The 25,184-nt window shown below is 47.2% G+C and overlaps 1 protein-coding gene across 3 annotated transcripts in view; it reads right to left on the reverse strand.

The window, feature by feature from the left end:
- The window catches only part of LOC138743649 (slit homolog 3 protein-like), a 726,007-nt gene that overhangs the window by 393,900 nt on the left and 306,923 nt on the right, over positions 1 to 25,184 (reverse strand). Inside the window, exons 1-2 of one of the 3 annotated variants that reach the window (XM_069899179.1) lie at positions 4,259 to 4,291; positions 2,751 to 2,979 (exon numbers count right to left, since the gene is read on the reverse strand). The exons of 1 other annotated variant lie outside the window; for it this stretch is intronic. In XM_069899179.1, the coding sequence (XP_069755280.1) occupies positions 2,751 to 2,767 (17 nt within the window). In that variant the 5' untranslated portion in view covers positions 2,768 to 2,979; positions 4,259 to 4,291. Of the gene's footprint in view, positions 1 to 2,750; positions 3,190 to 4,258; positions 4,292 to 25,184 lie in introns of those variants that run through there. One more of the 3 variants, XM_069899178.1, reaches the window with a different exon arrangement.

Genomic DNA, 25,184 nt, shown 5'->3' on the forward strand with positions numbered 1-25,184 from the left:
GTCTCTCTAGCAGATTTTTACGTGGAACTCCAGCAAAAGGAAAGCTTCTCCCTCGATCCTTATAAAATCCAGTTTTACAACCTCCTTGATGTCTCATATGGCCTTGATGTCACTGTAGACACTTCTCGTGGATTTGGCCCTTGCCACATTAGGAGCAAGGCAAAATGAGGCCAAGCCAGAGTAATCCTGTCAATGTCTAAGTGGTGGTCCTATAAACATGTTATTGGTGAAGGACATAATCTGAGGTATTTTCAGGCATTGGTCAGATCACATTTGGAGTAGTTTTGGGCCCCATATTTAAGGAAGGATGTGCTTGAATTGGAGAAGGTCCAGAGGAGGTTGACAAAAAAAAATGATCCTGGGGATGCGTGGTTTCATGTGAGTGGCATTTGATGGTTCTGGACTTGTACTGGAATTTAGAAGGATGGCAGTGGGTTGAGGGGGAAATCTCATTAAAACCTATTGGAAATCAAAAAGGCTGGAGAGAGTGGACATGGAGAAGATATTCCAGTAGCCAGAAAGTCAAGGATCAGAGGACTTACCCTCAGGATAAACAGATATCCATTTAGAACAAAGGTAAGGAGAAATATTTTCAGCCAGAAGGTGGTGAATCTATGCCATTCATTGCCACAGAGAGTTCTGGAGGCCATGTCACTGGGTAGGATTAAAGAGGAAGTCGATAGATTCTTGATTAGTAAGGGTGTCAAATTATGGGAAAGTAAGAAATGGGGTTCAGAGAAAATTATATCAGCTGACACTGTAGGATGAATGTACTAATTATCCTCCTATGATCCATGGTCTATAGTCGTCATAGTACTGTTGATGGCACCTACCATCACTTTGCCATTGATTGGGAGGTTGCTAATTGGATGGCACATTACTGGGTTGGAATGGTCCTGGATTTTTCTGAACAGGACATACTGGGGCAAACTTCCACTTGGTTGGCTAGATGCCAATTATGTAACTGTCCTGAGGTAACTTGACTAGTTCTGTAGCACAGGTCTTCAGCAATACTGGACCTGCAACCATTTCTGTATCCAGTGGTCTCAGCTACTAATTGCTTACACATGGAGTTGGCTTCTGTGATGGCGGGGAATCAGCGAGTAGGCAAGATACATAATTCACTTGACATTTCAAGCGAATATCGCTTCAAATGCTTTCGCAAGTATATAAAACTCATGCAAGGGCTCCATCATGGGATTCAGCATTCTTGAGGAGCCTCTTCCTCCCATCAGTTGAAGAGTTCCCTACTGTCAATCACAACGAGGTGTTGGAGATTTGCAGAGTTTTGAACGATCCAGCCTGTGACCATGGCAATTCCTCAAAATAAGCATTGGAGAGCAGCGAATAAACTGAGAAATTGTTCTGACCCCACCCATCACTGAAAGTGGATTGGTCAGGTGGTAATAACAGGGGGGGAGGGGGCAAGTGAGGTCTGGGCCTGATGATCCGGTCACCCAAGGAAAGTGCTCGTGTAATACATCGCCTTCTTTTCTCGATGTAGTGATCGCCGCGTGGCCGCTGTCTGGCCTGCCGGGCAGGAGGTGACTGCAAATGGCCTATCCTACGTTACTGCATCCTTAGAAACACCTTCTCATTGGTGTCCTCCATTTTTACTGAGTTTCCTACGATTGTCTGGTGGTGTAACTGGCTGGGCTCATTAAGCTTTGGTTGGCAACCAGCCTAAGAGAAGGAATGCTCTGGTTTCAAACCTGGGAAGATGGGGCTTGTTAGCCTCACCAGGTCATCCATCTATGAGAAGGACCCTCCAACGTAACACCTACGACCCGAGGAACTGTCTGTCACCATCCCAGCATGATAGCCATGGCAGATAAACCCTGGGTATAAAGGGTGAGGCCAGTAGTGTGCACACTACACTCCATCTAAAAAAATTCATTGCGCAGGTTCGAAGGACATGCCCAAGTCTACAACCATCACAGCAGTCGTGGACAGCCCCCTTCCTAAATCTTCATTTGCAGTGAATAACATGTCCTGCTTTTCATGCTTTGTAATGCTAGAATGGTGTCCGCGACCTTATGGAAGGAAGTTAACATTACTCAGAATAAACACATTTAGGCAAATTCATTTTACATTGACTGGGTTATGACATGATCTGCTGCATTACATCAGTCACAATAAGACAGGGTTTGGATATATTTTGTAATTCTCTGTAAATTCTTATCAAGTTAATGATAAAAACTTTTGCTCAATTACTTTTAAAGAACACGGATCCATTTGCCCATGTCTGGAACGGACTTTTAAAATAGATGCAAATTGTCCAAAAATACCCTTTAACATGCAAATGATTATCAGTGTGATAGGGTCCCACTGTATCCCAATCCTCAGCTCAGTCACGCCCCTGTACCCATCTGCCAATAACCTGTGTTTCAGAAGTACCAGGCTGAAACTCCATGAATTAACTGGAATTAAACCTTGTGGCATAATTGGACTTTACAGGACAGATTCAGAATCAAGGTCTGCAGGAACTGGAGGGCAGCAAACATCACACACCTCCAGCCATTTCTTAACCCCACTGTTGTAAATGGTCACTGGTAAATGTAGCAGGGGATAAATAGACATTTCAATTGTCCTTCTCACTTGGCAAATAGCAGTTGAGCCTGCAACCCAAAGCAGTGCACTTTTCCTCCTTGAATTGTGTACTGGTTGGCAAAGAGACCTGGTCCAAAGTTTCAATGGGAAATGTGTGGTGATATGCAGAGGTAAAGGATCGATGTGAATAAGGGACTTACCTTGCACGTGTTCCCATCCAGTACCGGGTGGTAAGACAAGGTATTCCCAAGACACATGGGGCTAGACCTTGTAGGAAGTTCTGACTGTTCTTTCTCTGTTACTGATGCTGCCCAATCCTTTGAGTTCCTCGAGCATCTGCAGTCTTCCATGTGCTCACAAGGCAACTTGGTCTAATATTCACAAATTCTCCAAAAACAAAAATCACTGAGCGAGGGACATCATCACTTTCTACATGACAGATGCAGAAATCGCAAGGAGAAGTTACTCCAGGAAGTGGGTTGTCCAATTTCTGAAGTGACACAATGTGCCTATTTCCCTCTGCGCAAATCACCCAATACTAGCATAAGAAAAGCATCATCCAATTGAAGTTCTAGTCCTCTCTCTCTTAATGCAGCTCAATCAGTTTCGGCTCAGTAACTGCTCCCTGCCAACGTGCTGTGTGGGTGACTGGATTTATAATGATGTTCTCTAACCCTGTCAAACTCAATAACTCCTCCCAGTGAGTGTCTTGTGCTAATGAGATACATTTCTATTGATATTAATGAACCTGTATCAGGTTCAAAAACATCTTCGAAAATGCTTCTATGATCGTGGACAACAATCATTAAAAAGTTTCAAATGAAATGATCTCATTGATGATAACTTTGACCTTTCAAAAAGAACTGATCAGCAAGGATCTGTTCAGTGTGTGTAACAAACAAAAGATGTAGATATATATGCCATATCTAGTTGAAGAAACATGGCTTGATAAAAGATTGCACAATGCTAATTCGTTACTCATGACTGTGCACCTCTGAAGGACGTTATATTAATGAAGCCGTGTTTAGCCCTTTCCACTTGCTCATAATAAATAGGCAGCTGCACAAATCAAAGCAGCACAATGTTATTGTCACAGATACCATCCTGCATGTTGCAGCTTACCCCTCCAAAGTTAGGAGAGCTTTGAAAAAAGAAAATCCTGAACTATTCATTTGAAGCGTTTGATTGCTTTTTCTTCCCTAATGTTACCAGACCAGGCACCACAAGGAGGGGCTATTCAGCAGGACATCACCATTCATCTCTATCTGACACTCAGGGTTTCCTCTCCAGCTCTGTCTGCTCTGGAACTGGCAAAACACTATCTCACTGGTTTCTCAACTGTTTTCTTTCCACTCACATCCCACTTTCAATAATCCCTACGCCATCAGTGCTCTTTGATTAGGAAGGGATTGCTGAAGGTGGGATGTGAGTGGGAAGGGAAGGTTGAGAATCACTGCTCTAGACCCAAATATTTCACTTGCAAAAAATTGTCATTGGTTCATTTCCTTTGGAGTTATGAAACTGTGCACATAACAAGTCAATTAGGTACGATTAAAACAGTCGTTTTCACCCACGTACCACTGTAAGTAATCCCTTACTAATCTCAGAGCACTGATGGCATAGGGATTACTTAAAGTGGTGTGTGAGTGGAAAGAAAAAGGTTGAGAACCGCCGCGATAAAGGGTTGCGACCTGAAATGTTGACTGACCATTTCTGCCCATTGAGGCTGCTTGGCCTATTGAGCTCCTCCTGAAGCCCATTGTTTGCTCACAGTGTCCTATTGGTTGATTTTCTTTGCTATGGTCTCAATAAGATTTTATCTGAATTGCATCCCATATATGATGAATACAATGATTTGACAAAGGTTTTAGGCCACGATGATGAGGTCTTTGCATGGGGTGTTGTTATTCTATTCAGATTTCTATTGTTTCTTGCTATTCGCCAAGGTATAATGTTGGAATTCATTAAAAGTAAAATTTCTTTAGGGAACAGAGTTTTTTAATCGAGAAAACTAAATACCATGGGGAGAGGGGGAATAAAAAGGGAAAAATAAAGCAGAATTTTTCAAGAAGAGAATTACCTGCCCATGTTAAACTTTGTTATTATTAAGAACTATTTCAGCTTGCCAAAAAAATGTCTGTGAATTGTCTTTCGGTGCATGGAGTCAAAAGCAATTTGCTAAAATATCTTAAGAAGCAATGGTAATCAGTGCATGAAAATTGGTCTCATTATACTGGTCATAGAATTGTTTGAAACACTCAGGTAAAGAAAAATCCTCAATGAACACAGATAGATGTTGATGTTAAGATAGGCAGGAGGTGAAGACAGCACTAGATGTACCCTTGTGTGCATCTAAATGATTTGCATTACTAAATAGTATCTCAACTAGTGATGAAATTAATCTCCATACCCAAGTTATTAAACTAACACTGTTCCCTGCTGCAATTCTAGAATATTTTGACTGTTCAGTTATTAATAGATGATAAAAGCATCATAGCAGTTCAGAGGAGTGGTGCATGGGGATGTAACACAGTGAGTGAAAGGAGCAAAGCAGCAAACACAAATGTTACAGTTTACCTCTTTTGGGCTTTGTGCACTTCATATTTCCTATTGATCAAGAGCCTTGCTTACCCATTAAGAATGTTCCTCTCCAATGTTTGGGCCTTGCAAAAGTGTTTTATTTATGCCTTGACTCCTAAATCTTGTCAGGATAATGGCCCATTAATTATATCCCACCTTAACTTGAAGTTCTGATGGGTGAGATGGAGGGGGCTCATGTCTAACCTAAACACTGGCATAGACTTGCAGTGCCCAATGGGCTAGCGCCCAGTAACGCTAATTTCTACTGTGATTAAATGCTTTGAGAGGCTGGTCATGGTCAGAATTAACAAATACCTAAGCAAAGATTAGGACCCGATGGAATTCACCTCTCGTCACAATTGCTCCGCAGCAGATGCAATGTCACTGGCTCTCCACTTAGCTCTGGATCACCTTGAAAACAGCAATTCATATATACAGCTGCTCTTAATCGACTTCAGTTTGGCCTTCTACACCAGAAAGCATTTAAAGAACCCCTCATAAGAACTATTAATAACAATGGAAGTCAATGGAATTAAATGCGAAGTATTTACATTTTAGAAAATTAGCCGAGCAGCTTGTGATGGTGAGCTGAGATGATTGGAAGGTTTGCTAACAAGCAATGCATAACCAATCATGTCCCACGAAGGTCTATATTGATAAACTATTCAGGATACTTATTAATATTGTTAATTAATAGTTCTTATGAGGGTTTCTTCAGATGCTTTCTGAACATTTGTATGAGAAATATGAGCTAATGCTTCTGAATCAATAGCTGCAAACATTCTAGATGTTCGGTACTCCTTCCTTAACTACAGGGTCCAGTCATTTCTTGATTATAAAAGTTGAGCTGTTTAAAAAAAAATGTTGGTTGGCTTTTCTCACCTTTCTTAATAGTGGAGTTATGACGTATATTTTCATCAGGAGAGTGGTTGATTGGTGAATCAGGGGAATTCTGTAAGATTTAGATTTAAATCCTTTGAAATGATATCATCTACATCCTTTTCATCCCCTATCTCTGGTTAAGGTGTGAGTTGATAAATAGGACCTGTGGCTGGACAGGAATCCACTTGGCAAACTCAATCTTGGATGATCCCGCCGGTTATTCAAAAAAGCTCTTTCAAGAAATTCACTTTTTTTCACCATCGGCTCGTCTGATTATTCCATTTTAACACCTATCCCCCTCCAACCCTGACCCCATTAGAATTTCTTCTGCCCTGCTTTATGCTGATCTCATTACAAATTATATGGTATTTTGATATCAAGAGTGTATTGTCAGAGACATGTCCAATGTATAGATGCACTGAAACTTATTACAGATGGCAGGGCTTTAAAGTCACATCCAAATTTGTCAGTGATAAATGTAGGCAGCATGGAAAGTGTGTACATCAAGATGGCATCAATAGATTAAATGATTATACTGAGTTCTGGCAAATGGATTTCACCGTCATCAAATGTGAAGTCGTATAATTTGGAACTAATTCATTGGTAGTTAAAAAGCTAGAACATGTAGAATTTAAAAGAAATTAATGAATTTAGAATCATTAACAAATCAAAGAGGCACAGATATGTTCCTGGCACTATTACATTTTCCATCCATGTGCTTAGATCAACAAAGGTGAAGTTACACTGGATTGACATAACCACAGATCGAATCTTAGGAGTTTTGGCACCATACTTAAGAAGGACTTCAGGACAACAAAGGTTACATTATAAGGAGACACGAAGTTGGGCAGTTTTGTTCAGTATTTAGAAAATTAAAGGGTGATTTAGTCAAGATGTTCAAGGAGGACCTGATGAATAGATTAAAACTATCTTCAGTTGTTGGAGATTCTATCTTCAGGAGCTGTAGCTTTGGACAAAGAGCATGGTAGAAGTTTGAAATAGCTTTGTACAGCACTTTTCCAGACCACTTAATGTTATATTTGAGATCGATATATTTTTGTGAACTAAAGTTATGAATGAAAACAGAGCAATGGCCAACACATTGAGCAAAGTCATGAACTTTCCATAATCGACACTCTAGCCATGAAAGTGGACCAGCCTCAACTTCATCTGAAGCCTGAGAAAATTTGGCTCGTCCCTACATTCCTCAACCATTTCTCCAGATGGGCCTTTGTAAGTATTCCTGCAGAATGCATCACACAAACCTCCCTCCCTGACATCAACTCTGTCCCGCTGCCTTAGAAAAGCAGCCAACATTTGAAGAATTCATTTCACCCCAGCCACCTCTCTTCTCCCTCCTCCAATTGGGAAGATTCATAAAATGGACCCCAACGAGATTTGAGGATACTTTCCTTCCTGTTGCAGTCAGACTCCTGAATAAATCTCATATTCATGAAATGATGTTTCCCTTGCTCAGTTCCAACTGATCTCTCTCGCTCTATCACTCTGCCCTCTGTATTGTTTTCTACTTGCTGTACTTATATCTGAGTTCACTTGCTGGATAGTGCACAATTTTATGAAAGGGAATAGAGAATTCCTGGCACTAAATTTCCTGGAATATAAATATATAAATAAACTTAAAAGTTACATAATTGTCACATAAAACTACATTTAGAATAAACATACATGAAATTCTTTAACTTATGTCTACCGCAAAGCAGACAGAGAGTCACCAATTTGTCCAGCGCCCCTCACAGAAACCTACAGCCCTTGGTGTTCCTAGGCATCTCCCTTCCAAGTAGTGACCAGGCCTAAACCTGCTTAGCTTCCGGGATCAGACAATCTCAGGTGTATTCAGGTTATTGGGCTTCTGTAATAAGTAATAACAGCACAAAGTTCCGAAGTTAAGCACCAGAGAGAATTTCGACAAGATAATAAGTGAAAAAAATCAGAGAAGTGATGTCAAACTAATTCAAAACTTTGGCTGTATTACATCAGACCCAGGATCTACTATACGAAAGCAATGGAAAATATAATTTAAAAAGATTTACCGGGACACATGAAACGTTCAAATGTAGGCCACACATCTCCTTATGTTTATCCCACCTTCCATGGCTGATCCATTCTGGGCTTTAACACCACTTCCCACTCGCTTTGCATAATCCTTAACACATTTGAAGTTTAAATGTCCCTCGGCCTCTACTTAGAACATATTCAGTGGTTCGGCCTGCACAGCTCTCTGAGGCAATCCAAATACTTACGGCGCTCTGAGAGAAAAAAGACGACACATCTTCTCAGTATCAACACCATCAATCCCCCTCAGAGTTTTGCCTGCTTCATTAAGATCATCAGTCACGAACCACAGAACAAAAATATTGTAACTTTATCAATGACAAATTGAAGAGTCTGGGGATCATTTCACAGAAAGGAGATCAAAAGGTGACCTCTTAGAGGTCATGAAGATTGGGAAAGGTATTAATAGACACACAGTTTATGAATCTATTTCCAGTACAGATGATACCCTGGAACTGCTGGGAGAATCATAAATATTAGTCAAGTGTCAGGGGGTCCCCGGCTTCTCACAATTTATACTGGCGACTTGACAAGATATTTATCAACATGAACTGTATTAGGTGCCTAATTCCATATCGTTTTGATAATAAAATGTTGAAAAGCTGGAAGGTAAAAAATGCACCAAAGGACAGAAGGAGATTAAGCAAAAAGCAGGACAAGGCCCCTATAAAGTGAAATTTGGAGAAATTAATGATTCAGCTCCTCAGTTAGGGAAGCAGAATATATTTTTAAAATGGTGAAAAACTTGTAAATTTCAGTGTGGACAGACGTCTGGCTGGTTCACAAATTGCAAAGGCTAAACAGCCAGGAATTAGGAAAACCTATTCTGTGCTGCCCTTTACTGGGAGAGGCTGGAGGAAGAAAGGATGAGTCTTGCTGAGATTGCACAGGCGTTCGCTGAGAGTCCTTTTGAAGCATTCTGCACAGATTTGCTCTCTCTGGCTGAAAGCAGACACATTTGCATCAGGGTAAGTGCACCATGGATTTATTGGATTGATTTTTGGGCAAGGGGGTCTTGTTTTATGAGGAGATTTTGAGTAAGATTGATCTCTGCAACTGAAGGTAGCAGAATATATTGATTTTATTGCAACGTACAGAGAAGGATTGTCAGCTTAGATTTCGAGAGGCTGTTTCCTCAACCTGGAGAATATATAGTGTCAGGATAAAGAGTCAGTCAGTTAGGATTGGGATGAAGATAAATATTGTTACACAGATGGTTGTAAAGGTTTGGCAATTCCTACCTGCATATTCGGTGATAAAGTATAGTCAAATGATCTTTTTTTTGTACTCCAAAGGAAGAAGAAGAAATGGGGACAAGCAAACAACTATAGATGCTATGAATTTGAGCAACCAGCAAGAAGCTGAAGGAACCAGCGGGTTGGGCAGCATCCAGGGGGAGAAATAGTTCATCAACACTATAGTCAGAACCCTCTTTCAAGACAGAGGTGAGAAGGAAAATCGAACACATAAAAAGGTCAAGGGAAGGGCTGGAGGGTGGCCCAGTTAATAGGATGCCAAACAGCTGATGGTGGAGAGGCAGGTAAAGGGTGAGATCATGGAAGGGGTGGGGGAGGAGGTTGAGAGAAAAGGGAATAGGATAGGAAAATGGGAAAAGGTAAAGAACAGAGGGAAAGAGTGGAACTGAATTAGGATGGAGGTGAACTGAAACTGAAATATTCTATGTTTGCACCATTACGTTTTAGCTTATCCAGGTGGAATAGATAGGCTGCTCTTCAGGTTGACAATAGATGAGGACAGATAGCTCCACGTGGGAATGGAGAGAGAGATTAAATGGGCTAGAGTTCCAATTGGTGTCTGAGGATGCAATGCAAGTGGTCATCCAATCTGTGTTTGGCCTGTCTGAGGTAGACAAGGCTACATTAACCACATAGAATGGGTTGAAGAAAGTGTACGTGAATCTCTGCCACATCTAGCATGTCTGTATATGGCCTTGAATGGAGATGAGGGGAGATAAATCTCAGACCTACTGCTGTTGCAGTGGAAGGTGCCGAAGGGATAGAAGGATGGGTTGGGAAGTTAGAGCAAAGCAGGGAGTAGCAGAGAAACGGGTCCCTGCAAAAATCAGACAGAGATGTGGAGGGGTAGTCACAGCGGGTAGTGGGATCACCCTGCTGGGTGTCTGGTGGATTGAAAGTGATGACTAAGGGAGCTCTATCCTGTTTCTGTCTTGGGGGAGGTAGGGCTGCATGAAATGCAAGTAAAAGTTTTATCAATGACAGGGGAGGAGTGTCACTGTGTTTCAAGAGGACATTTTGGTTGTCCTGGAGTTAAAGTATTACACTGTAAACAGATACAGCATTGACAGAGAAACTGGGAAAAGGGAATAGTATCCTTCCAAGAGATAAGGTTGGAAGAGATGGAGTCTAGGTAGCTGTGTCAGTGAGTTTGCTACAAATGTCAGTTGATAATTTATCTCCTGAGATAGAGACTGAGAGATCCAGTAAGGGGAGATGAGTGTCAGAAACAGTCTAAATGAATTTGGGGCTGGGATCATGGACCAAAATGCCCTGTTACCATGTGTACATTAAAAAAAAATCAGTCCAGAAAATGGATAATCCATTGGATCAACCATGATCCTGTTAAAAGGCAAAGCAGGTCAAAGGCTGGATGGACAATTCCGTTATTTATTATGTTTTTTCCTGTGTTCTGTGCTAAATATTGTTAGGTTGTGAAATTCCTCAGTCAGTGAACCAATTAGCTTTGAGGACAACATGTTATGGAGATGAGGAGTGTGAAATTAGGCTGGCACAATGAGCATACCCTTTAGTTCAACACTCTGGCAGTGCCAACGACAACCCAGCTTTCAATCTAGCGCTGTCTGTAAGGAGTTTGTACGTTCTCCCCATGTCTGCATGGGTTTTATTCCTCGCACTCCCTACCCTTCAAAATAAGCATGGAGATTGTAGGTCAATTGGTGTATTTTGGGGGGCATGGGCTCGAGGGCTGGAAAGTGTGTTACAAAGAGTTGAAGCCAGGCTTCTTTGAAGCAATAACCTATTGGAGTTGAGGTTCAAATACCTATGTTTGTAAAGAATAGCAGACATTTATCAGAATCAGAATCAGAAATTATTGTCATGAACATGTCACAAAATGTCTTCTTTTGCAGCAGTGCGACAGTATTACTTGCAATAAAGCACATTTCAAAATAAATAAATAGTTCAAGAAAATAGGAGAAAGTGAGGTATCTGTGGTTCATTAACCATTCAGAAGAGGGGAAGAAGCTGTCCTTGTGCCACCGAGTGCTCATGTTTAGACTCCTGTACCTTTTTCCCGACAGTAGCAGAGTGAAGAGGGCGTGGCCTGGGGGGTGGGGGGTCTTTGAGGATATGAGCTGCTTTCATAAGACACCGCCTTGTGAAAATCGCCTCAATGTAGTGGTGCCCATGATATCGGTGGTTGAGTTAAGAACTCTCTGGAGTTTTTTCTTCTTGTCCTGTGTCCTGGCACCTCCATGCCAGACAATGATGCAACCAGACTGTATGCTCTCCACACTACACCTGTAGAAATTTTCAAGTGTCTTTGCTGACCTACCGAATCTCCTCATGAGGCACAGCCATTGGCGAGCCTTCTTTGTGATTGTGTCAACTTGGAGGCCACTGATCAGATCCTCAGCGATGTTAGCACCCTTGAATTTGAAGGTTTTGACCCTCTCTCCTGCTGACCGCCTCAATGAGGATTGGTTTGTCTTCTGATTTTCTCCTGAAGTGCACAAACAGCTTATTGCTATCGCGGATGTTGAGTGCCATGTTGGTTTGTGGTACCACTCAACTAGCAGATCTATCCCCCCTCCAGTATGCTTCCTCGTTGCCGTCTTTGATTCTGCCGTCTGTGATTATATTTTATTCCATTGGCTTCATACTCAGTATATTTTTTTTTCACAAATTGGGGAGGATCCTATTCTTCCATTGGCTAAATGTGCAGGAATGTAGGTATATCACAAGTATGATAACTCTGAATCTGCGGCAGGGTGTACTCCCTACAAACCAACTACCTGCTGCAGGGTGTACTCCCTACATACCAACTACCTGCTGCAGGGTGTACTCCCTACAAACCAACTACCTGCTGCAGGGTGTACTCCCTACATACCAACTACCTGCTGCAGGGTGTAATCCCTACAAACCAACTACCTGCTGCAGGGTGTACTCCCTACAAACCAACTACCTGCTGCAGGGTGTACTCCCTACATACCAACTACCTGCTGCAGGGTGTACTCCCTACATACCAACTACCTGCTGCAGGGTGTACTCCCTACAAACCAACTACCTGCTGCAGGGTGTACTCCCTACAAACCAACTACCTGCTGCAGGGTGTACTCCCTACATACCAACTACCTGCTGCAGGGTGTACTCCCTACAAACCAACTACCTGCTGCAGGGTGTACTCCCTACAAACCAACTACCTGCTGCAGGGTGTACTCCCTACATACCAACTACCTGCTGCAGGGTGTACTCCCTACATACCAACTACCTGATGCAGGGTGTACTCCCTACAAACCAACTACCTGCTGCAGGGTGTACTCCCTACAAACCAACTACCTGCTGCAGGGTGTATTCCCTACAAACCAACTACCTGCTGCAGGGTGTACTCCCTACAAACCAACTACCTGCTGCAGGGTGTACTCCCTACAAACCAACTACCTGCTGCAGGGTGTACTCCCTACAAACCAACTACCTGCTGCAGGGTGTACTCCCTACATACCAACTACCTGCTGCAGGGTGTACTCCCTACAAACCAACTACCTGCTGCAGGGTGTACTCCCTACAAACCAACTACCTGCTGCAGGGTGTACTCCCTACAAACCAAGTACCTGCTGCAGGGTGTACTCCCTACATACCAACTACCTGCTGCAGGGTGTACTCCCTATATACCAACTACCTGCTGCAGGGTGTACTCCCTACATACCAACTACCTGCTGCAGGGTGTACTCCCTACAAACCAACTACCTGCTGCAGGGTGTACTCCCTACATACCAACTACCTGCCGCAGGGTGTTCTCCCTACATAAGAACTACCTGCTGCAGGGTGTACTCCCTACAAACCAACTTCCTGCTGCAGGGTGTACTCCCTACAAACCAACAACCTGCTGCAGGGTGTACTCCCTACAAACCAACTACCTGCTGCAGGGTGTATTCCCTACAAGCCAACTACCTGCTGCAGGGTGTACTCCCTACAAACCAACTACCTGCTGCAGGGTGTACTCCCTACATACAAACTCCCTGCTGCAGGGTGTACTCCCTACAAACCAACTACCTGCTGCAGGATGTACTCCCTACATACCAACTACCTGCTGCAGGGTGTACTCCCTACAAACCAACTACATGCTGCAGGGTGTACTCCCTACAAACCAACTACCTGCTGCAGGGTGTACTCCCTACATACCAACTACCCGCTGCAGGGTGTATTCCCTACAAACCAACTACCTGCTGCAGGGTGTACTCCTTACATACCAACTACCTGCTGCAGGGTGTACTCTCTACAAACCAACTTCCTGCTGCAGGGTGAACTCCCTACATACCAACTACCTGCTTCAGGGTGTACTCCCTACAAACCAACTACCTGCTGCAGGGTGTACTCCCTACAAACCAACTACCTGCTGCAGGGTGTACTCCCTACAAACCAAGTACCTGCTGCAGGGTGTACTCCCTACATACCAACTACCTGCTGCAGGGTGTACTCCCTACAAACCAACTACCTGCTGCAGGGTGTACTCCCTACATACCAAGTACCTGCTGCAGGGTGTACTCCCTACATACCAACTACCTGCTGCAGGGTGTACTCCCTACAAACCAACTACCTGCTGCAGGGTGTACTCCCTACATACCAACTACCTGCTGCAGGGTGTACTCCCGACAAACCAACTACCTGCTGTAGGGTGTACTCCCTACATACCAACTACCTGCTGCAGGGTGTACTCCCTACATACCAACTACCTGCTGCAGGGTGTAATCCCTACAAACCAACTACCTGCTGCAGGGTGTACTCCCTACATACCAACTACCTGCTGCAGGGTTTACTCCCTACATACCAACTACCTGCTGCAGGGTGTACTCCCTACATACCAACTACCTGCTGCAGGGTGTACTCCCTACATACCAACTACCTGCTGCAGGGTGTACTCCCTACATACCAACTACCTGCTGCAGGGTGTACTCCCTACATACCAACTACCTGCTGCAGGGTTTACTCCCTACATACCAACTACCTGCTGCAGGGTGTAATCCCTACATACCAACTACCTGCTGCAGGGTGTACTCCCGACATACCAACTACCTGCTGCAGGGTGTACTCCCTACAAACCAACTACCTGCTGCAGGGTGTACTCCCTACAAACCAACTACCTGCTGCAGGGTGTACTCCCTACATACCAACTACCTGCTGCAGGGTGTACTCCCTACAAACCAACTACCTGCTGCAGGGTGTACTCCCTACAAACCAACTACCTGCTGCAGGGTGTTCTCCCTACATACCAACTACCTGCTGAAGGGTGTACTCCCTACAAACCAACTACCTGCTGCAGGGTGTACTCCCTACATACCAACTACCTGCTGCAGGGTTTACTCCCTACATACCAACTACCTGCTGCAGGGTGTACTCCCTACATACCAACTACCTGCTGCAGGGTGTACTCCCTACATACCAACTACCTGCTGCAGGGTGTACTCCCTACATACCAACTACCTGCTGCAGGGTGTACTCCCTACATACCAACTACCTGCTGCAGGGTGTACTCCCTACATACCAACTGCCTGCTGCAGGGTGTACTCCCTACATACCAACTACCTGCTGCAGGGTGTACTCTCTACAAACCAACTACCTGCTGCAGGGTGTACTCCCTACATACCAACTACCTGCTGCAGGGTGTACTCCCTACATACCAACTACCTGCTGCAGGGTGTACTCCCTACAAACCAACTACCTGCTGCAGGGTGTACTCCCTACATACCAACTATCTGCTGCAGGGTGTACTCCCTACAAACCAACTACCTGCTGCAGGGTGTACTCCCTACATACCAACTACCTGCTGCAGGGTGTACTCCCTACATACCAACTACCTGCTGCAGGGTGTACTCCCTACATACCAACTACCTGCTGCAGGGTGTACTCCCTACATACCAACTACCTGCTTCAGGGTGTACTCCCTACATACCAACTACCTGCTGCAGGGTGTACTCCCTACAAACCAAATACCTGCTGCAGGGTGTACTCCCTACAAACCAACTACCTGCTGCAGGGTGTACTCCCTACATACCAACTACCTGCTGCAGGGTGTACTCCCTACATACCAACTACCTGCTGCAGGGTGTAATCCCTACAAACCAACTACCTGCTGCAGGGTGTACTCCCTACATACCAACTACCTGCTGCAGGGTGTACTCCCTACAAACCAACTACCTGCTGCAGGGTGTACTCCCTACATACCAACTACCTGCTGCAGGGTGTACTCCCTACATACCAACTCCCTGCTGCAGGGTGTACTCCCTACATACCAACTACCTGCTGCAGGGTGTACTCCCTATATACCAACTACCTGCTGCAGGGTGTACTCCCTACATACCAACTACCTGCTGCAGGGTGTACTCCCTACAAACCAACTACCTGCTGCAGGGTGTACTCCCTACAAACCAACTACCTGCTGCAGGGTGTACTCCCTACAAACCAACTACCTGCTGCAGGGTGTACACCCTACATACCAACTACCTGCTGCAGGGTTTACTCCCTACAAACCAACTACCTGCTGCAGGGTGTACTCCCTACATACCAACTACCTGCTGCAGGGTGTACTCCCTACATACCAACTACCTGCTGCAGGGTGTACTCCCTACATACCAACTACCTGCTGCAGGGTGTACTCCCTACATACCAACTACCTGCTGCAGGGTGTACTCCCTACATACCAACTACCTGCTGCAGGGTGTACTCCCTACAAACCAACTACCTGCTGCAGGGTGTACTCCCTACAAACCAACTACCTGCTGCAGGGTGTACTTCCTACATACCAACTACCTGCTGCAGGGTGTACTCCCTACAAACCAACTACCTGCTGCAGGGTGTACTCCCTACATACCAACTACCTGCTGCAGGGTGTACTCCCTACAAACCAACTACCTGCTGCAGGGTGTACTCCCTACATACCAACTACCTGCTGCAGGGTGTACTCCCTACATACCAACTACCTGCTGCAGGGTGTACTCCCTACATACCAACTACCTGCTGCAGGGTGTACTCCCTATATACCAACTACCTGCTGCAGGGTGTACTCCCTACATACCAACTACCTGCTGCAGGGTGTACTCCCTACAAACCAACTACCTGCTGCAGGGTGTACTCCCTACATACCAACTACCTGCTGCAGGGTGTTCTCCCTACATACCAACTACCTGCTGCAGGGTGTACTCCCTACAAACCAACTACCTGCTGCAGGGTGTTCTCCCTACAAACCAACTACCTGCTGCAGGGTGTACTCCCTACAAACCAACTACCTGCTGCAGGGTGTATTCCCTACAAACCAACTACCTGCTGCAGGGTGTACTCCCTACAAACCAACTACCTGCTGCAGAGTGTACTCCCTACAAACCAACTACCTGCTGCAGGGTGTACTCCCTACATACCAACTACCTGCTGCAGGGTGTACTCCCTACAAACCAACTACCTGCTGCAGGATGTACTCCCTACATACCAACTACCTGCTGCAGGGTGTTCTCCCTACATAACAACTACCTGCTGCAGGGTGTACTCCCTACAAACCAACTTCCTGCTGCAGGGTGTACTCCCTACAAACCAACTACCTGCTGCAGGGTGTACTCCCTACTAACCAACTACCTGCTGCAGGGTGTATTCCCTACAAGCCAACTACCTGCTGCAGGGTGTACTCCCTACAAACCAACTACCTGCTGCAGGGTATACTCCCTACAAACCAACTACCTGCTGCAGGGTGTACTCCCTACATACCAACTACCTGCTGCAGGTTGTACTCCCTACATACCAACTACCTGCTGCAGGGTGTACTCCCTAGAAACCAACTACCTGCTGCAGGGTGTACTCCCTACATACCAACTACCTGCTGCAGGGTGTACTCCCTACATACCAACTACCTGCTGCAGGGTGTACTCCCTACATACCAACTACCTGCTGCAGGGTGTACTCCCTACATACCAACTACCTGCTGCAGGGTGTACTCCCTACATACCAACTACCTGCTGCAGGGTGTACTCCCTATATACCAACTACCTGCTGCAGGGTGTACTCCCTACATACCAACTACCTGCTGCAGGGTGTACTCCCTACAAACCAACTACCTGCTGCAGGGTGTACTCCCTACATACCAACTACCTGCTGCAGGGTGTACTCCCTACAAACCAACTACCTGCTGCAGGGTGTACTCCCTACATACCAACTACCTGCTGCAGGGTGTACTCCCTACATACAAACTACCTGCTGCAGGGTGTACTCCCTACAAACCAACTACCTGCTGCAGGGTGTACTCCCTACATACCAACTACCTGCTGCAGGGTGTACTCCCTACATACCAACTACCTGCTGCAGGGTGTACTCCCTACATACCAACTACCTGCTGCAGGGTGTACTCCCTATATACCAACTACCTGCTGCAGGGTGTACTCCCTACATACCAACTACCTGCTGCAGGGTGTACTCCCTACAAACCAACTACCTGCTGCAGGGGGTACTCCCTACATACCAACTACCTGCTGCAGGGTGTTCTCCCTACATAACAACTACCTGCTGCAGGGTGTACTCCCTACAAACCAACTTCCTGCTGCAGGGTGTACTCCCTACAAACCAACTACCTGCTGCAGGGTGTACTCCCTACTAACCAACTACCTGCTGCAGGGTGTATTCCCTACAAGCCAACTACCTGCTGCAGGGTGTACTCCCTACAAACCAACTACCTGCTGCAGGGTGTACTCCCTACATACCAACTCCCTGCTGCAGGGTGTACTCCCTACAAACCAACTACCTGCTGCAGGATGTACTCCCTACATACCAACTACCTGCTGCAGGGTGTACTCCCTACAAACCAACTACCTGCTGCAGGGTGTACTCCCTACAAACCAACTACCTGCTGCAGGGTGTACTCCCTACATACCAACTACCCGCTGCAGGGTGTATTCCCTACAAACCAACTACCTGCTGCAGGGTGTACTCCCTACAAACCAACTACCCGCTGCAGGGTGTACTCCCTACATACCAACTACCTGCTGCAAGGTGTACTCCCTACATACCAACTATCTGCTGCAGGGTGTACTCCTTACAAACCAACTACCTGCTGCAGGGTGTACTCCTTACATACCAACTACCTGCTGCAGGGTGTACTCTCTACAAACCAACTTCCTGCTGCAGGGTGTACTCCCTACATACCAACTACCTGCTTCAGGGTGTACTCCCTACAAACCAACTACCTGCTGCAGGGTGTACTCCCTACAAACCAACTACCTGCTGCAGGGTGTACTCCCTACAAACCAAGTACCTGCTGCAGGGTGTACTCCCTACATACCAACTACCTGCTGCAGGGTGTACTCCCTACAAACCAACTACCTGCTGCAGGGTGTACTCCCTACATACCAAGTACCTGCTGCAGGGTGTACTCCCTACATACCAACTACCTGCTGCAGGGTGTACTCCCTACAAACCAACTACCTGCTACAGGGTGTACTCCCTACATACCAACTACCTGCTGCAGGGTGTACTCCCGACAAACCAACTACCTGCTGTAGGGTGTACTCCCTACATACCAACTACCTGCTGCAGGGTGTACTCCCTACATACCAACTACCTGCTGCAGGGTGTACTCCCTACAAACCAACTACCTGCTGCAGGGTGTACTCCCTACATACCAACTACCTGCTGCAGGGTTTACTCCCTACATACCAACTACCTGCTGCAGGGTGTACTCCCTACATACCAACTACCTGCTGCAGGGTGTACTCCCTACATACCAACTACCTGCCGCAGGGTGTACTCCCTACATACCAACTACCTGCTGCAGGGTGTACTCCCTACATACCAACTACCTGCTGCAGGGTTTACTCCCTACATACCAACTACCTGCTGCAGGGTGTACTCCCTACATACCAACTACCTGCTGCAGGGTTTACTCCCGACATACCAACTACCTGCTGCAGGGTGTAATCCCTACATACCAACTACCTGCTGCAGGGTGTACTCCCGACATACCAACTACCTGCTGCAGGGTGTACTCCCTACAAACCAACTACCTGCTGCAGGGTGTACTCCCTACAAACCAACTACCTGCTGCAGGGTGTACTCCCTACATACCAACTACCTGCTGCAGGGTGTACTCCCTACAAACCAACTACCTGCAGCAGGGTGTACTCCCTACAAACCAACTACCTGCTGCAGGGTGTTCTCCCTACATACCAACTACCTGCTGAAGGGTGTACTCCCTACAAACCAACTACCTGCTGCATGGTGTACTCCCTACATACCAACTACCTGCTGCAGGGTTTACTCCCTACATACCAACTACCTGCTGCAGGGTGTACTCCCTACATACCAACTACCTGCTGCAGGGTGTACTCCCTACATACCAACTACCTGCTGCAGGGTGTACTCCCTACATACCAACTACCTGCTGCAGGGTGTAATCCCTACATACCAACTACCTGCTGCAGGGTGTACTCCCTACATACCAACTGCCTGCTGCAGGGTGTACTCCCTACATACCAACTACCTGCTGCAGGGTGTACTCTCTACAAACCAACTACCTGCTGCAGGGTGTACTCCCTACATACCAACTACCTGCTGCAGGGTGTACTCCCTACATACCAACTACCTGCTGCAGGGTGTACTCCCTACAAACCAACTACCTGCTGCAGGGTGTACTCCCTACATACCAACTATCTGCTGCAGGGTGTACTCCCTACAAACCAACTACCTGCTGCAGGGTGTACTCCCTACATACCAACTACCTGCTGCAGGGTGTACTCCCTACATACCAACTACCTGCTGCAGGGTGTACTCCCTACATACCAACTACCTGCTGCAGGGTGTACTCCCTATATACCAACTACCTGCTGCAGGGTGTACTCCCTACATACCAACTACCTGCTGCAGGGTGTACTCCCTACAAACCAAATACCTGCTGCAGGGTGTACTCCCTACAAACCAACTACCTGCTGCAGGGTGTACTCCCTACATACCAACTACCTGCTGCAGGGTGTACTCCCTACATACCAACTACCTGCTGCAGGGTGTACTCCCTACAAACCAACTACCTGCTGCAGGGTGTACTCCCTACATACCAACTACCTGCTGCAGGGTGTACTCCCTACAAACCAACTACCTGCTGCAGGGTGTACTCCCTACATACCAACTACCTGCTGCAGGGTGTACTCCCTACATACCAACTACCTGCTGCAGGGTGTACTCCCTACATACCAACTACCTGCTGCAGGGTGTACTCCCTACATACCAACTACCTGCTGCAGGGTGTACTCCCTACATACCAACTACCTGCTGCAGGGTGTACTCCCTACAAACCAACTACCTGCTGCAGGGTGTACTCCCTACAAACCAACTACCTGCTGCAGGGTGTACTCCCTACAAACCAACTACCTGCTGCAGGGTGTACTCCCTACATACCAACTACCTGCTGCAGGGTGTACTCCCTACAAACCAACTACCTGCTGCAGGGTGTACTCCCTACATACCAACTACCTGCTGCAGGGTGTACTCCCTACATACCAACTACCTGCTGCAGGGTGTACTCCCTACATACCAACTACCTGCTGCAGGGTGTACTCCCTACAAACCAACTACCTGCTGCAGGGTGTACTCCCTACATACCAACTACCTGCTGCAGGGTGTACTCCCTACAAACCAACTACCTGCTGCAGGGTGTACTCCCTACAAACCAACTACCTGCTGCAGGGTGTACTCCCTACATACCAACTACCTGCTGCAGGGTGTACTCCCTACATACCAACTACCTGCGGCAGGGTGTACTCCCTACAAACCAACTACCTGCTGCAGGGTGTACTCCCTACATACCAACTACCTGCGGCAGGGTGTACTCCCTACAAACCAACTACCTGCTGCAGGGTGTACTCCCTACATACCAACTACCTGCTGCAGTGTGTACTCCCTACATACCAACTACCTGCTGCAGGGTGTACTCCCTACAAACCAACTACCTGCTGCAGGGTGTACTCCCTACATACCAACTACCTGCTGCAGGGTGTTCTCCCTACATACCAACTACCTGCTGCAGGGTGTACTCCCTACAAACCAACTACCTGCTGCAGGGTGTACTCCCTACAAACCAACTACCTGCTGCAGGGTGTACTCCCTACAAACCAACTACCTGCTGCAGGGTGTATTCCCTACAAACCAACTACCTGCTGCAGGGTGTACTCCCTACAAACCAACTACCTGCTGCAGGGTGTAATCCCTACAAACCAACTACCTGCTGCAGTGTGTACTCCCTACATACCAACTACCTGCTGCAGGGTGTACTCCCTACAAACCAACTACCTGCTGCAGGATGTACTCCCTACATACCAACTACCTGCTGCAGGGTGTACTCCCTACAAACCAACTACCTGCTGCAGGGTATACTCCCTACAAACCAACTACCTGCTGCAGGGTGTACTCCCTACATACCAACTACCTGCTGCAGGGTGTACTCCCTACAAACCAACTACCTGCTGCAGGGTGTACTCCCTACAAACCAATTACCTGCTGCAGGGTGTACTCCCTACAAACCAACTACCTGCTGCAGGGTGTACTCCCTACATACCAACTACCTGCTGCAGGGTGTACTCCCTACAAACCAACTACCTGCTGCAGGGTGTACTCCCTACATACCAACTACCTGCTGCAGGGTGTTCTCCCTACATAACAACTACCTGCTGCAGGGTGTACTCCCTACAAACCAACTACCTGCTGCAGGGTGTACTCCCTACATACCAACTACCCGCTGCAGGGTGTATTCCCTACATACCAACTACCTGCTGCAGGGTGTACTCCCTACAAACCAACTACCTGCTGCAGGGTGTACTCCCTACAAACCAACTACCTGCTGCAGGGTGTACTCCCTACAAACCAACTACCTGCTGCAGGGTGTACTCCCTACATACCAACTACCTGCTGCAGGGTTTACTCCCTACATACCAACTACCTGCTGCAGGGTGTACTCCCTACATACCAACTACCTGCTGCAGGGTGTACTCCCTACATACCAACTACCTGCTGCAGGGTGTACTCCCTACATACCAACTACCTGCTGCAGGGTGTAATCCCTACATACCAACTACCTGCTGCAGGGTGTACTCCCTACATACCAACTACCTGCTGCAGGGTGTACTCCCTACAAACCACTACCTGCTGCAGGGTGTACTCCCTACAAACCAACTACCTGCTGCAGGGTGTACTCCCTACATACCAACTACCTGCTGCAGGGTGTACTCCCTACAAACCAACTACCTGCTGCAGGGTGTACTCCCTACATACCAACTACCTGCTGCAGGGTGTACTCCCTACATACCAACTACCTGCTGCAGGGTGTACTCCCTACAAACCAACTACCTGCTGCAGGGTGTACTCCCTACATACCAACTATCTGCTGCAGGGTGTACTCCCTACAAACCAACTACCTGCTGCAGGGTGTACTCCCTACATACCAACTACCTGCTGCAGGGTGTACTCCCTACATACCAACTACCTGCTGCAGGGTGTACTCCCTACATACCAACTACCTGCTGCAGGGTGTACTCCCTATATACCAACTACCTGCTGCAGGGTGTACTCCCTACATACCAACTACCTGCTGCAGGGTGTACTCCCTACAAACCAAATACCTGCTGCAGGGTGTACTCCCTACAAACCAACTACCTGCTGCAGGGTGTACTCCCTACATACCAACTACCTGCTGCAGGGTGTACTCCCTACATACCAACTACCTGCTGCAGGGTGTACTCCCTACAAACCAACTACCTGCTGCAGGGTGTACTCCCTACATACCAACTACCTGCTGCAGGGTGTACTCCCTACAAACCAACTACCTGCTGCAGGGTGTACTCCCTACATACCAACTACCTGCTGCAGGGTGTACTCCATACATACCAACTACCTGCTGCAGGGTGTACTCCCTACATACCAACTACCTGCTGCAGGGTGTACTCCCTACATACCAACTACCTGCTGCAGGGTGTACTCCCTACATACCAACTACCTGCTGCAGGGTGTACTCCCTACAAACCAACTACCTGCTGCAGGGTGTACTCCCTACAAACCAACTACCTGCTGCAGTGTGTACTCCCTACAAACCAACTACCTGCTGCAGGGTGTACTCCCTACATACCAACTACCTGCTGCAGGGTGTACTCCCTACAAACCAACTACCTGCTGCAGGGTGTACTCCCTACATACCAACTACCTGCTGCAGGGTGTACTCCCTACAAACCAACTACCTGCTGCAGGGTGTACTCCCTACATACCAACTACCTGCTGCAGGGTGTACTCCCTACATACCAACTACCTGCTGCAGGGTGTACTCCCTACAAACCAACTACCTGCTGCAGGGTGTACTCCCTACATACCAACTACCTGCTGCAGGGTTTACTCCCTACATACCAACTACCTGCTGCAGGGTGTACTCCCTACAAACCAACTACCTGCTGCAGGGTGTACTCCCTACAAACCAACTACCTGCTGCAGGGTGTACTCCCTACATACCAACTACCTGCTGCAGGGTGTACTCCCTACATACCAACTACCTGCTGCAGGGTGTACTCCCTACAAACCAACTACCTGCTGCAGGGTGTACTCCCTACAAACCAACTACCTGCTGCAGGGTGTACTCCCTACAAACCAACTACCTGCTGCAGGGTGTACTCCCTACATACCAACTACCTGCTGCAGGGTGTACTCCCTACATACCAACTACCTGCTGCAGGGTGTACTCCCTATATACCAACTACCTGCTGCAGGGTGTACTCCCTACATACCAACTACCTGCTGCAGGGTGTACTCCCTACAAACCAACTACCTGCTGCAGGGTGTACTCCCTACATACCAACTACCTGCTGCAGGGTGTTCTCCCTACATACCAACTACCTGCTGCAGGGTGTACTCCCTACAAACCAACTACCTGCTGCAGGGTGTACTCCCTACAAACCAACTACCTGCTGCAGGGTGTACTCCCTACAAACCAACTACCTGCTGCAGGGTGTATTCCCTACAAACCAACTACCTGCTGCAGGGTGTACTCCCTACAAACCAACTACCTGCTGCAGGGTGTACTCCCTACAAACCAACTACCTGCTGCAGTGTGTACTCCCTACATACCAACTACCTGCTGCAGGGTGTACTCCCTACAAACCAACTACCTGCTGCAGGATGTACTCCCTACATACCAACTACCTGCTGCAGGGTGTACTCCCTACAAACCAACTACCTGCTGCAGGGTATACTCCCTACAAACCAACTACCTGCTGCAGGGTGTACTCCCTACATACCAACTACCTGCTGCAGGGTGTACTCCCTACAAACCAACTACCTGCTGCAGGGTGTACTCCCTACAAACCAACTACCTGCTACAGGGTGTACTCCCTACATACCAACTACCTGCTGCAGGGTGTACTCCCTACAAACCAACTACCTGCTGCAGGGTGTACTCCCTACATACCAACTACCTGCTGCAGGGTGTACTCCCTACAAACCAACTACCTGCTGCAGGGTGTACTCCCTACATACCAACTACCTGCTGCAGGGTGTTCTCCCTACATAACAAATACCTGCTGCAGGGTGTACTCCCTACAAACCAACTACCTGCTGCAGGGTGTACTCCCTACATACCAACTACCCGCTGCAGGGTGTATTCCCTACATACCAACTACCTGCTGCAGGGTGTACTCCCTACAAACCAACTACCTGCTGCAGGGTGTACTCCCTACAAACCAACTACCTGCTGCAGGGTGTACTCCCTACAAACCAACTACCTGCTGCAGGGTGTACTCCCTACATACCAACTACCTGCTGCAGGGTTTACTCCCTACATACCAACTACCTGCTGCAGGGTGTACTCCCTACATACCAACT

Source organism: Narcine bancroftii, chromosome 9 (assembly GCF_036971445.1).
Source record: "Narcine bancroftii isolate sNarBan1 chromosome 9, sNarBan1.hap1, whole genome shotgun sequence".
NCBI classification, from domain to species: Eukaryota; Metazoa; Chordata; class Chondrichthyes; order Torpediniformes; family Narcinidae; genus Narcine; species Narcine bancroftii.